Source organism: Lobosporangium transversale (genome assembly GCF_002105155.1).
Source record: "Lobosporangium transversale strain NRRL 3116 chromosome Unknown BCR41scaffold_47, whole genome shotgun sequence".
Lineage (NCBI taxonomy): Eukaryota > Fungi > Mortierellomycota > Mortierellomycetes > Mortierellales > Mortierellaceae > Lobosporangium > Lobosporangium transversale.
In genome coordinates, this window is record NW_019029025.1 from 38,009 (window position 1) to 54,484 (window position 16,476).

The window sequence follows — 16,476 nt, forward strand, 5'->3', positions numbered from 1 at the left end:
GAGTCGAGGTATAAAGAAGAACCATGCTGCATCATCTGAGCCAATTCTTCCAGCAGATGAGTCTCCAGCATAATGCTCTGACTGATTCCATTGACCAGGGCCATGAGCACGGTCCTATACTAGTCCCCTCTTTATTAAATGTCTCAACTAGGGATTGCTTACATAGTGTGTAAAAGATTCAAAATTCAAAAATTGAAGTCAAGACCGCAAGTGGGATCGGATGTGGCAACAACAAATTTTAATCAAGCAAGTTGCTTGGTCTACACGAAGGGATACGTAACTTGTGCCTGAATTATTATTATTATTATTATTTTTAAAAAAAAAAAAAAAAAAAACAGATAATGTTTCAATACATCATTGTTTGGGACCCAGCTTTTTATTACTTCATTGCGAATGCGACATTCTCATTCTTTATTTTTTACATCCTCATTCATCGCTCTACTTTTTCTTTCCTCATTCTTAGACCTCTATTGTTATCGTTCTTGTTATTAAAACAATTTTACTTCTCTTCACTTCAAACTGACCATGCACTACTCGACGTTCTTCTGGGCACCAACTCTTTTCGGCCCATTTCTTCTCTTCCTAACTCTCACCACTTTTGTCTCTGCTCAATCTGACAATTGTCATTCTTGTATTCTCAAAGCCGCTCCTTCTCTCAGTAGTTGTTCTTCACTCAACCCTACTCAACTCGCCACACTCGAGAAAGTCATTCTTGGTCAGAAGGTCTTTGACTCTGTTGAATTATACAAGACAACCGATGGTACTGGGTTCAATTGTCTGACTCAGCTGATGTGGGACGTGGTTGAATACAAGGGTCAACTCTGGAGACAATGCTTTGACCCTACAAAGGCCTGTTCTTGGGTTGAAATGATGCAATGGTTGGAAATGATCCCCAGGATCGCTGCTGTCTATGGTTCTCCTAATCCTCCTGTAAGTCCTCTCCCTCTTTCTTACTCTCTCCTCTATCCTCTCTTCTCCTCTCTCTTCTTTCTACAAAAAAAAAAAAAAAAAAAAAAAACGTTTCTACTTTTTTTTTAAAATTAATTCGAGACTTCTCATGATCCAATTGGATAAAATAGGCTCAAGTTCTTAAGGATGGTCCTGCATGAAAATCTGTAATTTATTTGCAACGTTAATAAACGTCAGATGTATCAAATACGCGTTTACATGTTTGATGTTTGATCTTTAAAAAAAAAAAAAAAAAAAAAAAAAAAAAAAAAGATGCCAAATCTTGCTTTTGCGCGTAAGAAATACCCTAGATCTGCCTTTTCACTCGCTTCATTGCCAATGAACGGGTAAAACTTGTTTGAGATCTGTATATCAAGATCATTCAACGAAGAAGTGGATCGTGACTAAAAAAAAAAATGTCGTAATGGAAGATATAATACTGTAGTGTGTTTGAAGGCCCCTTATCTCTGGGATTTTTGATAACTATGAGAACCCTTACTCTCATTCAGGTTAAGGGTCTTCTGGTCCGCTGCTGCTGCGGCAGTTAATAGATAGCCCAGCCATTACGAAGATAAACCACAAACAGGAAAAACCATCCATTCTTTTACAGGTCACTCCGATACTATCAGAGACCTGGGATATATACCAAATGGAGAATAGATAGTCACTTGTGGTGCGGACAAAAGGGTACTACTTTGAGATGCTTGATCAGGACAACTAATCAACACATTTGTGGTCACTTGTGATATTTATGGTATAGCCTATCCGCCGAACAGCCATCAGATTACATCATTCAGCTATGATGGAACGACACGCCTGTGGGATACACAATCACAGCAATCTGGTATATCTAGTCTTGATGCATGTGGCCATATAAATACTATCAGACAAGTCAGGTTTCCACCAGATTGGCAACACATGGCCTCATGCAGTTGGGGTCATACGGTGCATGTGCGGAATAGTCAGTCAGAGCAGTATATCCAGTGGTTAGCTGCTTGCTCAACCTTTGGGATACTGTATCAGGCCAAGCTGTTCGCAGCTGGAGCTCACAAGGCCAAGGCAATGCCATCCTGGTCTTTGCTATTTCGCCCGTTGACCATCAAACTGCTTCCGGTTACCGAAATGGAAACATGGTTACATACAAACAGGACGACTCATATACACCCTACAGGGGATGACAATGCTGTGCTGTGCGTTGTTATCACGTAGTGGTCACCAGGTTGCTTCTTATAATCAAGCCGGTAAAACTATAATATGGACAACGCACCAGGAGACCTCCTGTATGAGTTAAAAGCCATGGAATGGTATAAGTTGGCTTATCCGCCTTATAGTCAAAAACAATATTTATCCAGAACTACAGAAAGCTGTAACTAGGGAGTGCAGAAACACGAGTGCTCTATTACGAACTAAACTTTGATGATGATCATCGTATTTCCGCCATACAGTCGACTGATGGTTGTGTTCAGGTGTGGAGGATTGCCAAGAGTGAGAACGGCCAATGCCATACGCCCTTGAAGTGGAGCACGAAGCAAACGACCCTCTGCGCTCACAATTCAGGCATTCGGGATGTAGTTGGGTTGATGAAGCCAATAGAAAGCTCTTGGAACAACGCGGAGCTGTCAGTGGCTTTAAGCAGTGTCCGGCTCCCAAGGAGTGAGCCATGAGGTCAAAACAGTGGCATCTACACCATCTGAGGAACTACTGGAAAGCGACGCTTTGAACATGAAAGCAAAGAGGAGCAATTCCAGAACAAGGTCATTGATCACTAAAAGTAAAGTAGCCGAGGGATATGAGTTCATCTGCAGTAAATGTAGTGAATGTAACGAGTGTGAGGCTGTACATTTTATTCCAAGTGGCTCTTATGATGGTACCAATAGTCCTGTCCAATACCATAAGAAGAAGGGCGCGTATCTCGATCTAGTAGAGTAAAGGCGATACCGTTCTTTCTTTGCAATTAAAGCCATATGATCTATTTGCTAAGTAGCATAGGAGAAGCGAGGCTTTGAGAGATGATACCGGTCACGACTTGACAGACCAATGAAAATAACGTAAAGAGCTCAAGGTGCGACAAAGTCTATGCGCAAAGTGACTAGTCTCAATAGTCAAAGGCTCTGTATGAGAAGAGAACATGAACCCAGGTTTTAACTGATACAGGACGCAGATATTGATTGCGGCGAAAGTCAACACAGTGCTTATGTCGAAAAAAAATGTCTTTAGACAAAAAGCTTTGAAAGCTTTACATGCAACAGTTTGATCGGATGTTGACGAGGATATCACTGATTTTTTGCTTGGTCAAAAGAAAATATAGAGAACGCATCAGCATACATCATATCATTTATCTAGTCGAATTCCATTCCATCTAAAACAACACTCGTTATTCTTGAAGGTTAATTATTTTGCCTGTTGCAAGCTCATAACGAGCGGCAAAATGACAAAACCAACCACCAAATCAACCCAACTATCGTTTTTTGATTAGATTACTGACCAAACGAAACGGACAATATTATACTTAGGAGATGAAAAACAAAAAAAAAAAAAAAAAAAAAAAAGACCACATCAAATACAGGTGCCAGCATAAGATTAAGGAGAAAATCGCGTTAAAAATACAAAAATGGCGTTTGACTGATCAAAGCACATTTTTGGGTTAATGCCAATAACCTTTCTTGATCCTGAATGTCGGACAATTATGAAATAAAAGCATAAGCAGAATAAGACAAAAGGCTTCATCATGGCGCTTGATTCTCCATGAAACTGATATTGCACTTCTTTTTTACTGCCATTGCAACGTAGCAATCTTAATGATCTTTCTTTTTTCTGTTGCTGTTTTTTGTCGTTTGATTTTTTCTCTACTTCATCCAAACCCCTTCGAATAGATGCGTAATGTTCGAGTAATCTATCACTCACCTTACAGTTCTAATGTTTTGCATACCGGATAATTTTTTATTTCTTTTTCCGCTCTGTTTAAGTGCATACCTCTGTTACAGTCGCTGTTCAGGCATTTGGAATGGTAAGCGCGGTATTGGCAAGGATAGGGGTGGCTGAGCGGAAAAGAGAGACCAGTTTGGCGTCCGACACCGAACAACATTTTGTTTTTGTTTTCTCATCCTAATCCATTCTCCTCCTTCCTTCCTTCTATTCTTTCTTCCCTTGACCTTCTCCTCTCTCCCCTCTATCTCCATCCATCACCTCACTCTCACATCTATCGTACGTTCAACAACAGTGTATTATTAATAATACACACAGACATTTCATCTAAGCACGCACGCACCCTCACCGAAGCCTCAACTTTCCACAAACCGTTAAAAATTTTGTGTCTCAACAGAATAGTATTTTTTTTATCGCTTTGAAAGGTAAAAAAGTAAGACCGAAATGCAACACGTAACATTCTTTGGGTGTTTATCCACCAAGCTTTCCCGTCTTTGTCCTTTCTTTACCCTTTCCTAATGATTGAAACTCAGCAACAAAGAAAGGGCAAAACCAAAGGAGCAAAAAAAAAAAAAAAAAAAAAAAACAGGAACGCACGCTTATAAATAAGAATAGACGTGTATTTGTATAATATGTTTGTACTTTTTATTTTATATATTTGTCTATACAGACATGAATGAGAAGGTCGATGAAATATTTCATCGTGATACAAAATGAAAACAAACATGTAATTGTGCATGGACAAAATGGACAAAACCTGTGTATGAACTGGAGATTGTACATGCATAGTAGGGGTAAATTACGGGATGACCAATGCATGTGCATTCAGACACTTTTTTTTTTTTTTTGTTTCCTTCCATTGTCGTACAAAAATAAATAAAAAAAAAAAAAAAAAAAAAAAAAAACCACGGCAAAGAGTTTTTATCGGCAAAGTTTTGACATCGTCATCACGGGAAGGGGTATGATGGCACATGAATAGAAGACCGAGAAGGGGAATTCGCGTTAATTATTTATGGGTTGGTTGGAAAATGCTGGTTCTTTTTTTCATTGATCATCTATCATCAATACAGTTAGTAAACCATCCTTTTTGTAGTAACTGATATGAAGATAAAGGATAATAAGAGAGGTTTGATAGTGAGGAATCAAAGAAGAGAGGATGAAGAGTAATGGAACGCGATCAAACACGTACTCATACGCGTCATGTTCCAGCCAATTGCAGGCTCCCTTCAACACGTTTTCTCCACTTTTTTCCTTCAAGAGAGCTACCCTCGTATTCGCATTTGATCTATCCTCCATGTTTCTTTCTTTTACGCCCACATGTACGTCTGTTTAACCCTACTTTTGACATTCCTCCATCCTATGCATTAACTGAACATAAAAGGATATATCGATTTTCTTTCGTGACAAAAGGGAAAAAAAAAAAAAAAAAAAAAACCTGTCAAGACAATCTCTATCCTGTTAGTATGCAACAAATATATGTTTTAACAAAAGTGTGAATGCGTATGACGACAACGACGGTGTAGCAGGTTTTTTGCTTCTTGATATTCCCCTTTCTTCAGCATTTTTCAACCCCTGGTCCGCCCGGATGTTCTTTGTATGCCTTTTTTTATGTTGTTTGGTATTTGTCAAAATGGGGGTAAAAGTGTGGTATAATCTAATTCTTTTTCGAGTAACAATGCAGTTTCGCGCCTTCTATCATCGATCCTACCCTCCAATACATGCTGAGATACCCTCTCTCCTAACCCCTTCATCCTCGTCTCCCTTCTACTCCTCAATTGTGGTTTGCAGCGATTAAAATTTGGTGTGTAATAATCGAAAAAAGGGGAATTATTCTACATGTCATGAAAAAAAAGGCAGAAATGCTCGATTAGGGGCTAAGAATAAACGTGGTGTAAAAATACATGCATACCTCTGGCGAATCTGTATATCCATAATCGTGCACTCAGCGGGAGGTTGGTCAATACACAATAAAGAAGATTAAAAAACCCCCACGCCGAAGCTTGATGAATATTTCCAAAGATGAGATTTATCCTGACAAGTCCAAAGTTCAAATATGTACAGCCATAACGTTTATTCAATACGAGTATCAAGCAAACAAAAGCGATCTGCGCCTGCAACATGTTTGATTTTATATTTGCTTTCCTCTCGTAAATTGTACGCATCTTGGAAATTATACCCCCCCTCTTTCCCCAACAACATCAACAAAAACAAACAAAAACTATCAGAAGCACCTTGTCGTCATCGCGTGTGTTTGTGTTTTTGTGTTTTTGTGTATCCTTCAGTTTGAATATTCAAACATGCATCATTGCTTTGATGGACAGTAACTCTATTCATGCTACATTTTGCTTTTTTTTTTTTATTTTTTTTTATATTTTATTTTTGCCTGCGTCTGTGTCTGTGTGTCTCCAATACATCTAGACTCATGATCAGCATCACCCTACTTCTTTCACAATCCTTTTGGATGGGCGGGTGAAGGAGATAAGCTAAATAAAGCAGTATCCATGTAACCGGTTGGCGGGTGGAAGTTGACTATTTCAGTTGCGACTGTGCTCATGTTAGAGGAGAAGGAAGGAAAGCTTTATTCTGTCATGAACCATTTCAAATATGTTATTGTTTTTAGCCTCAAATTATTTGTCTGTTCGGCAATTTTTTCCCCCTCTCTCTACTTCCTGTCTTAAAATCACCGCGGACACGACTTCCTCCTCGACTTTACTACACCAGAACATAAAGTGCAAAGATTACAACGATTTGCTGACGAGTATGAACTCTCAACTATTGGCCTTTGCTTTTTAGAGAGCCTCGTTATTTCAACTGCAAAGGAAGGACTTCGCTTCAAAAGGAAGGAGTGAATGTAAGTCTAAGAGATTGTCGATCTCAAATACCAATCCACTATATACTTTCCAAACGCTTTACTATCCTTCTTTGCTATTTTTACCAATTGAAGCAGGCTACTGCTGTATTCTTGTTTTGTAATGAATTGGTTTACGTGATCGACCATTCCGTAGCCTTCCCACCGCATAAAATATGCAGGTCAAACTGTTCAGCAAATCATAATTTCAATTGTGCAACTCTATTCAGGTCACTAGTGCCAGATGTCCATCCAGGCACTTTTTCTTGAGGATAGACACCATACCGCAAAACAAAAAAAAACAAAAAAAAGATAGGGATGCACGATTGTGATGTTCAAGTTTATGACTATCGCTGATATCTATATTTGACCTCTTTCGCAGAGTGCCCTCCATATTTGAATTAGTAGAAGAAAGAGAGGGAGAAAAGCTTTTTATTCACTTTTCGTTGATGCACAGGCATTGTTCCACATGTCAATGATTGATCCACACTCAGGAAACTTTTGCTTCACTCCCCTTCACTTCCATTCTCTTTCTTCTTGTCCTTTTCCCTCTTATTTTCCTTTTTTTTTTTTATTTGCCTTTCGGAGACTTTCTAGATCACCCCTTTCTTGCGCATTTTTTTCTTCCTTAGTTGTTGGAAACGTTCTTGTGCTCTTCATTCACGATCGCGTTTCTTTCTCTTTTATCGCATTTTGCCTGTGTGCTCATTTTTCTGTGCATATTTTCGCATCAATCGTTTGCAGCAGTAAATAGTGACTTTGCTCATCTTTTTTTTTTAAAGTCTACCATTGATCGTAAACTTATCAACCATTGTATTACCATTAATCACACTCGACAAATGGCCATGTTTTCTTCAAAGACAACGACACCTATGCTGGCTCCTCAAGATCAAGCCACTTATTCCTCCGGTGAGCACCAATGCTCCCCTAGCACGCCTAACAACATTAACGTCAGCAACAGCAACAGCAGATCCCAACTGTTCCATCTACCACCTCATCCCAATCAGACTTCTATGCAGGCACAAACATTTCATTTCCAATCAAATTTCACTGGGCCTGGCAACGACAGAGCCCAATCGTGCCACGCGCCAATTGTGCCAGCCACAAATTTAAATACATATTCCAATTCTCATTCACAAGCAAAAGCAGGCCAGGATAGCCTGGCTAACGAACACTATCCTCTTCACGAACAACAGCGCCAGCATGCCCTTCAATTGCACCAACACCAACATCAGCAGCACCAGCAGGTGGAACACTCGATGTACGAGCACCATCACGTCCAGCACTTTTCGCATTCTTCACTTACACCGCACATACAGTTGCAATACGGAAGCTTTTATCAGAAACAAGGGTCAGATTATAGTACGATTATGACTGATAATGGCAGCAAACACAAGCGATCAAATGTGCATCCCTTGAGTCAGTCTTTTGTAAATTTAAAGCCATATGAGCAGCAGCAACAACATAGCAACACAGGCTTTGAATCAAATGTGAGTCCACATTATCACCATTCTCACCACCAACCGGCACAACAGCAACAAGACGATTCAAGGCACTCAACACTCTTACGTTCAATGTCAATGCCGATGAAGCCACCAATGCCCATGGGCATAATTCCTCAACACAATTATCAAAGCCTTAATCAAGGTAGGCGCAGCCAAATACATCCTACCCACAAGGATATAAACGTAAGTGACACGATGATGGACTCGGAAGCCTCATCTGATGCCGCTTCAGGAGACGAGGGAACTCGGTGGACATGTCAAGAGGTAAAATATTAAGGCTTTTCTGTTGTTGTTTTTTTTTTTTTTCTTTTTTTTTTCTTTTTTTTTTTCCTTCCTTCTCCCATGGACACGCGTGATTATAATTTCTTCTATTTGAGTCGTACTATGACACAATGATGGGAGGTATAACACACATGGGCACTAGTGCTGTAGAGACGGAGATAAAAAAAAAAAAAAAAAAAACGCGTCATTAATGGGGGGAAGTACATTGTATTTACCGTGCACAGGTGTGCCGAAGGGGAGGTAACGTGCTGACCGTTCAAGAAAGAAAGCTTTGGTTCACATGTGCCATTTGGCGCCTTTTTTATTTTATTTATTGACCAACGGGAGATGTTTAGTTTGAAGACGTGTTTGATGTGGTTCTTATCAATCTTATTTCAACGTGGCTAAGGGAGGCTAAGAAGGCCACATTCATTCCTACGCAAAGGCTCACGCTCAGATTCTTCCTCACCAATAAGTAAGATGAGGGAGCGAAGAGCAGAGATAGAAAGGTCGATCTTCAAAAAGGATAGATCCTCTCCAAATCACGTTTTGGTTTATTGATTTTGTGTCCTAATCTGTGAGCCAAAGAACAGTCAAAAAAGCCTCTGCCTGGTCTCCCCCCCTTTTTTTTTATTTAATGGTAGTGCATGGTATGGCATGGATGTAACAATGGAATGGTATGAAGAAGGAGGAGGCAAAGAGGATGGACATGTATAAACGTGTAATTTGTTGATGTGTGGTTGTCGGGTGGTTTTGTTCCGCACTTTTATTTATTTGTTTTTTTTCTTTTTTCTTGCTTGCTACACTAACTGACAGAACAGAACAGAACAGAAGAAAAGCATGCATGGTTTTGGGGGGTGAATGCCATCTTTTCCTGTATCTTTCTTTAGTGAAAAGAGTGGAAGAAAACAAAGCCCTTCATACCCCTTCTTCCCCTTTCCCCCTTCCACCCTATTCATTTATCATCCCTTTTTTTTATTTTTTTATTTTTATTTTTTTTTAAAAAAAAAAAAAAAAAAAAGGCCAATATTGTTTTCTTGTGTAAAAAGATGGATGAAATAGCAAGACATACAAATACATTAACAGGCACATAGACACAATTGAGCAGATCGGTGAAAGGGGAGGAAACGGAATGTGCTTCAGGGATTGATGACAATAACTTAGCTTGGCTTTTAGTCTCTGTTACTCCTTTTTTTCCACATTTGCGTGTGCAACCCAAGACCACTGAAGCACAAACGCTAAATAGTTTAGTGGGAAGAGGAAGATCATGTCCATGCCATACCTTTGCGCATGCCACACAATCTGAAAAGCCTTTATTTACCCATCTAAATACATTTGAATTTTCCTTCCATCGTTTTGCCATTTGTTTACTCTCCATCTCAATTTTTTTTTATACTTCTTGTTTCCTCTTTCTTTTTCAACTTTACTCTCCTTTCCACTTTTCTTCCCTTCTACCCCAGCATCATTACAAGGACAAAGTCCTCTTCTATTTTCAGTCGAACCATTGCCATTTTCCTTCCTGTTGGCCTTCTCCTTCTTCATCCCTGCATATTCTCACGCACCTCTCATCAGTGCACCACATTCTTTTACTTCACAGTCTTCATTCTATCCTTACTTGGTCCAATCGCTTATTTGTGTGTATATGTATGTGTCAATATATATGTATATGTATGTGTATGCATACTTCTTTGTCACTTTCTGTTGCAACGGTGCTGTGTAAGCTCGTGCACTAAAGTCGTTACCCGATATGAGATACATACCAACCGTTTCAACAAGCGTAAATGCCAAATGCCATTCCAGGCTGACTCACCCGGTGGATTGTTGCCAACACAAGCGCGCACGCGCCTTCCTCTACACCTCCACTGTTTGTCTTTTTTTTATTTTTTTTGTTTATTACCTTCAGTCCATGGTATAATCGCACAACCAAACAGGTTGCTTTTTCTTTCTTCTACTTCCATGCTTCAAGCATTGAATCTCATGACCTTGCTTGCTTTCTTTCTTTTTTTTTTTTTTTTTTTTTTTTTTTTTTTTTTTAATTAATATTATATGTCTACTTTTTTAAATTACACTCACTTACTCACCCCTCTTTTCCTTTTTTCCCCTCTTTCTCTCTCTCTTTTCTCTCTCTCTCTCATACATGCATTAAATACTCTTCGTTTTGCACACATCCGAATCTGTGACCTACCACCCTTTTTTTTCTTAATCATCCAAATTAAATAGGATAACTTGCTTCGAGAAGCTGTTATCAAGTTCAACGGTAAAGCTTGGAAGAGGATTGCTGAATACTGCTTTCCAGACGGATCTCGAGACAAGGACCAGTGCCTTCAACGCTGGCGCATGATTTCTAAACCTCGATCCATTAAAGGTCCATGGACCCCAGAGGTAAATGCTCATCTTCATACTGCCTTCCTAAAAAAAAATTTTTTTTTTCTCCGCTATCAACGGAAATTTATTGCTCTACTGATGTTTCTCATTTTGTATTCTGGTTTGCTGTTCTCTGATATCAGGAGGACCGACAACTTCGGGCACTAGTCAATGAGCTGGGTGCCGAAAAATGGGTATTGATTGCAAGTCGATTGGGTTCTCGAACTGGTAAACAGTGCCGAGAGCGATGGCACAATCATCTTGATCCTACAAGTAAGTAGCCCACCACACCATCCAAAAAAAAATTTCCTCCTTTTCCTATCATCTTTTCTGTGTAGCGCATGGTCCGAAATTTCTACGCCCCTAACGCCAATGGTTGCTCACATGGTCCATCCCCTGATTTTTTCATCTTCACTTGAATGTATGCATGTTTGATTTCTCCCGATGCTAGTCGACAAGTCACCATTCACACCAAAGGAGGACGAGCTCATCTTCAAGCTATTTGCGCAATTGGGCTCCAAGTGGGCTGAGATGTCTAAGCTGATGCCCGGGCGGCCCGACAATGCTATCAAGAACCACTTCAATACTTCTATGCAACGCAAGCGTAGGAGACTCAGCTTACAAGACCCATCTGGTAATAAAAGCGTCAATTGATGTCTCCCCCCCCTTTTTTTGTGTCAACCTCTAACGTTACATCTGCAACAGTTTATTAACCAATCTTTCGTGGAATTTTTTATTCTCTTATCATTTTCGCCGAACAGAGCTGCAAATGAAACAGAATGAGCGAGGTTCTGCAGGTGGAGCAATATCACCACCTCTTGCATCACCGACCTCTACCACATCGCCCTCGCTCACACGGCATAACCGATTTGACCCCTATGGTTCGTGCACTCCCATTTTTTGGGAAAAAAAAAAAAAAAAAAGCTTTTTTTCGCTCAAGCACATTTCAATATGTGGTCCACGCTCAGCTACGGATTTACCAACCTTATTTTTGTTTGTGCTTTGTTTATTATGTTTACATTAATTATTGGACTAATAGAGCGCCGCCATTCCATGCCTTCGCTCGAGTTTTCGCCAAAAGCACAACAGGTGGCTGGCCATCGTCGCAATGGATCACGAGATTACACAAGCGAAAGTAGTCATCAACAAAATCACCACATGCAACCCAATGGACCTGGTCCAGGCACATACCCACGCACTATACCTACGCCGCCAAAGACACCAGATACCAAGAACTCTCTCAAAGTTGCATCAAGCATGTCACGGTCCTTCTCTCTTGGATCTTCGGACCGTCACAACGCCAACGTCTCTGGCCCAGGCGTTCCTCCTTATCCGTATCTTTATCCCACGTCGTCCGCACAGACCGGGCCGTCACGCCCGAACCTACCAGGAATTGCGTCGCTCCACAAACCTCCACAACAACAGACACCATCACAAATGCAGCAGCAGTCAATGCCAAATCCAAAAAACAATAACCACTATTCATATGCTGCCCCCTCTACCACGGCAGCTATGGTTCCACCTTCGTCATCGACCACAACATCACTAGCTTCGTCCACTTCACCCCCCCTCAGAGTAGCTCGGTCCTTCTCTTCGATGCCTATCGCCTCAGGAAATGGCATGTATTCTTCTTACAACTATGGCCACTCAGCTACAGAATCGCAGCGACAGCATCAAGCCTTGAACTATGCACTTCCTCGGCCTAATCTGACCAGACATGAGTCCTTAGGAGGACGTCCTGGGCGCTTTGTGCGTGGACATGAACATCATCGCTCGCTCGACCTTGACCAGTTCTCGGCCTTGGCTGAGCTAGCCGACTTGGCCGAACAGCATCGTGTTATGCCAAATGGAGGTGCAGCTAGTACCGGTGGCCCGTCATCAAAATCGACAACGACTTCAACAACAACTATGACTGTACAAAGCAAGGAAGATTCGAATGACTTGAATCAGTTTCACCGACATGCCGACAAGGCAGGCGGCGAATCTATGTCAAGGTCTGGCTCAAACTCTTCAGGATATGATGTTGGTGATGTGGAAGACGCTGTCATTAAAACAATGATTGAGCGACCACTCCCTCCTCCTTTGCCAAATGCGCTATCTTTGGGACGACGCTTCTCTACTTTAGGGCACGTCAAAGAGGAGGAACATGGGGAGGGAGGAGATGAGGAGGGTGGAAGCCACCATTCATACCATATCGAGGCCAGGTGCCATTCATCCTCTCCTCTCGGGCATAGCAAGAGCTACAGTACTGGTTACGACTATGGAAACAATACCAACCGTACAGGCCATGATCTTTCAGCGGCCGAGTACAGATACAAGAGGTCGTCAATGGACTTTTCAGCCACACCTGACCCGGCATCAGACCACGAGGATAATATGCAGATAGAGCGAAATGCTATTGGTCATCGCCATACTTATGGTCGTAGTCAGAGTTATAGCTATGGCCAGGGAAAGCGGTCGACACCAAACCCTGACTCTGAACCCGATTCCTCTTATTTCGCAATGAGACGTGGTTCTGTACGGGAGCTGATGGCAATTGATAATCTATGTTTGAGCTCGGAGGAGGTTGAGCATTGCTGAAGGAGATAACGAGTCCAAATCCAAAAACAAATGGACTATATCTTAAAGGGACTATTGTGTTTTTTTAGTCTCCCATTCTCTTTTTTTTTTTATTTTTATTTTTGATTGTTTTCACTGTATTTTTTTTTTTTTTTTTTTTTTTTTTCTTCATTTTGATATTGGTTTTGAATTATTATTATTTTTTTTTTTTTGTCTCTTATTTTGTAAATATCATTGTTCAGTAGTTTTATCATTCATTTCAATTTGTCTATCGTTTGTTTGTTTGTTTGGTTGTTGTTGTTTTTGTTTGCCATTTGTTCGGAGCTCGTTCTCTCGGCCTTACCTCACTCTTTTTGCAATAAAGTATTTTTCATCATAGGATAAATAAAAACATAAAATTTCAAGTGGATATGTTAATGATGTAAAAAAAAAAAGAAAAGAAAAGAATCATGACGGATGAACCAAATATCCGTTACAAAAGAAGTTTCTGTTGTCCAATGCGGTGATACGGCTTTTTTTTTTTTTTTTTTTTTTTGAAAGGCTATGGAATGAGTACCTTACCGGCCCGTCATCGAACTCTAGTCACTGATTGGCTTATTGTAGCTATGTGTACCTTAGCGGTTACTGTCAAAACATTGTCAATTTGTCAGCGCAGCAAATCACTCAAAAGAAATTTGTGGAGAAAGAGAGTCATTGAAGTAAAAAAAAGTATAAAAGGATCGGCATGGGCACCCTCATGGTTACCAGAAAAAAAACCAAAATCAAGACAAATTCAAGCAAGCAATCCTACTCAAACTTTTTTCTTACGAATCCAAAGCCTCACATCCTCACAAATCTTACACATATCAACTTCCCCTCCGCTCCAAGACAGATACCACCCATGTCCAATCCGCCAAGTCCTAGCCTTCAGTCCAGCTCTACGCCCACTGTTACGGAAATCACCATCCCTTCACCCATGTCGAACAAGCAAGAGCAGCTTTCGATGGAGTCGAGGCAGGAAACAGCCCTCGAGAGGCTGAATCAAAAGATGAGACCGTTCTTTCTCTCCGTGGTCTGTTTCGCACAATTCATTGATATTAGTATGTATAATATATTTCTGTCTATCCAAATTTCCTATGAATGGGTTCATTTTTTTTTTTGCATGCTTTATTTACTCTCTTCCTCTTTCTTTTCTTTTTTTTTTTTTTTTTTTTTTTTTTCTCCTTAGTCAACGGAGCCTCGGTCACAGTGGCAATCCTTCCTATCGCGACTAATCTGGAGTTTCAAGTTCCTCAGATCCTCTGGATCGTTAACGCATACACGATTGCGTTTGGGGGTCTTCTCCTGGTTTCTGGGCGGCTAGGCGATTTGTTTGGTCATCGGCGATTGTTCCTGCTGGGCCTGTTCTGGTTCGCGACATGGTCGTTGATCGTTTCTTTTGCAGTCAGTCCCATCATGTTTGTAATTTCTCGTGCGCTCCAAGGAGTCGGTGCCGCCATCACGGTTCCTACGGCGATGGCGTTGATCGCCACGAACTATGCAGCTGGACCGGAACGTACAAGAGCCTTCTCTGTCTTTGCAGCATTCGGAGGCCTTGGGGCGATTACAGGGATCCTGATGGCTGGAGGGATCCTCGCCAGTATTGGATGGGCTTGGATCTTCAGAGTATCGGCCATTATCGGTTATGTACTATTGATCGTCGCCTTCGTCGCCATCCCATTTCCGCCATCACCAGCCCGTAAGCCCCGACAAGAAAAGCCAAAGATGGATTATGTTGGTGCTGCGACGGCGACGATGGGTGTGACGGGGATTGTTTATTATATCTCTACGGGCGTAGAAGATGGTTGGGCCAGCCCAAAGACGTTACCTGTCCTTGCCATAGCCTTGGTTCTCTTGGCAGCTTTTATTTACACAGAATCCAGGGTGGAATCACCGCTGATGCCCCTCCGGATCTGGAAGCAGCAGGCTTTCACGACCTCTGTGGTCCTAGGATTCTTTTCGATGGCGGCGCTGCAGGGAATGTTCTATAATGCTAATATGGTCTTTCAAGAAGTTTACGGTTGGGATGCACTCCAAACAGCACTTGGGTTCCTCGTCCATGCGATCTTGGCGGTGATAATGTTTTCAATCCTCGGAAGGATCCTACCACGGCTGCGATTAAAGATTCTGATCTTGGTTGGCTTCTTATTGAGGTCTGTGGCGGCATTGATGTTTTCGTTTGTGGATGAGGATGTATCCTATTGGAGGCTCCCGTTCCCAGCCTTCATCATTCATATCACAGGCGTTGCTTTTACGTTACTTCCCTTACAGATCACGGCTGTTCGGGACGCAAAGAATCAAGACCAAGGACTGGTGGGCGCTATTTATAACACTGGCCTTCAGTTGGGAGCGCCCTTTGGGATTGCGATCCTAAATGTCATTGCGATCTCGACCAACGGCCAGCATGATGGTGGCCAGGCTGCTGGCGAGGGATCTGTTCGAACAGGGCTAGGAGGCCCTGGTTTGATGAAAGGGTTTAGGAATGCGTTTTATGGAATCATTGCTATGGGACTTTTGAGTTTTGTCCTGGCAATGATCATCCTCCCGTGGGACAAGCCTAGTATCCGTACCCAGAAGGGTTCCTCTTCTTCTTCTTCACCAGAGGATAATATCAAAGCAGTGGAAGAAGGACAAGGAGAAGAACAAGTTGAACAGGAAGAGGAAGAAGAAGAAGGAGAAAAAGGGGCAGGAGGTATGGTTGTAAAGAACGCTAATAATGCGGACAACGATATGCTGAATGTTGAAGGAAGCGAAATTGAAAAAAACGCAGACAAGAGATAGTACATAGATAGGAAATAGCAAAAAAAAAAAAAAAAAAAAAAAAGCCTTTACTGATTAGATATAAAATATAAATACAAAAGAAAATATACAATTGTCCCTTATTTTTGTCTTGTTTATACATTTATGTTTGCTTTTTTACAATTATACCCATTTGAAATTACAGTCGATGAAATCAAAAAGTACCCCAGGAGAAAAGAAGGAAGTTGCGGAGCAAATTCAAGTGTCAACGTACAGCTAATCTTTTTTTTTTTTTTTTTTTTTTTTTTT

At 41.1% G+C, this 16,476-nt stretch overlaps 3 protein-coding genes across 3 annotated transcripts; all 3 read left to right on the forward strand.

Annotated features, from left to right (window-relative positions):
- Positions 1–369: 369 nt before the first annotated feature.
- BCR41DRAFT_389315 (hypothetical protein) lies at positions 370–1,162 on the forward strand. The gene is made up of 2 exons (XM_022028111.1): positions 370–930; positions 1,080–1,162. Exons 1-2 carry the CDS (start codon positions 526–528, stop codon positions 1,107–1,109), a joined length of 435 nt encoding a protein of 144 aa, XP_021877368.1. The 5' UTR covers positions 370–525; the 3' UTR covers positions 1,110–1,162.
- Positions 1,163–10,824: 9,662 nt separating this feature from the next.
- BCR41DRAFT_311869 (Homeodomain-like protein) lies at positions 10,825–11,505 on the forward strand (the record flags this gene model as incomplete). The annotated part of the gene is made up of 3 exons (XM_022021061.1): positions 10,825–10,869; positions 10,995–11,124; positions 11,303–11,505. 3 exons carry the CDS (start codon positions 10,825–10,827, stop codon positions 11,503–11,505), a joined length of 378 nt encoding a protein of 125 aa, XP_021877369.1.
- Positions 11,506–14,165: 2,660 nt separating this feature from the next.
- On the forward strand, positions 14,166–16,222 carry BCR41DRAFT_327168 (major facilitator superfamily domain-containing protein). The gene is made up of 2 exons (XM_022021646.1): positions 14,166–14,489; positions 14,618–16,222. The coding sequence occupies exons 1-2, from the start codon at positions 14,291–14,293 to the stop codon at positions 16,207–16,209; spliced, it is 1,791 nt and encodes a 596-aa protein (XP_021877370.1). The 5' UTR covers positions 14,166–14,290; the 3' UTR covers positions 16,210–16,222.
- The last annotated feature ends 254 nt before the right edge of the window (positions 16,223–16,476 follow it).

Bases quoted from the DNA above. Each gene is read 5' to 3' on its own strand.
- BCR41DRAFT_327168 (XM_022021646.1), top strand. From the start codon at position 14,291: ATGTCCAATCCGCCAAGTCCTAGCCTTCAGTCCAGCTCTACGCCCACT. The intron at 14,490-14,617 runs GTATGTATAATA...TTTTCTCCTTAG, and splicing joins CGCACAATTCATTGATATTA to TCAACGGAGCCTCGGTCACA.
- BCR41DRAFT_389315 (XM_022028111.1), top strand. From the start codon at position 526: ATGCACTACTCGACGTTCTTCTGGGCACCAACTCTTTTCGGCCCATTT. The intron at 931-1,079 runs GTAAGTCCTCTC...TGGATAAAATAG, and splicing joins ATGGTTCTCCTAATCCTCCT to GCTCAAGTTCTTAAGGATGG.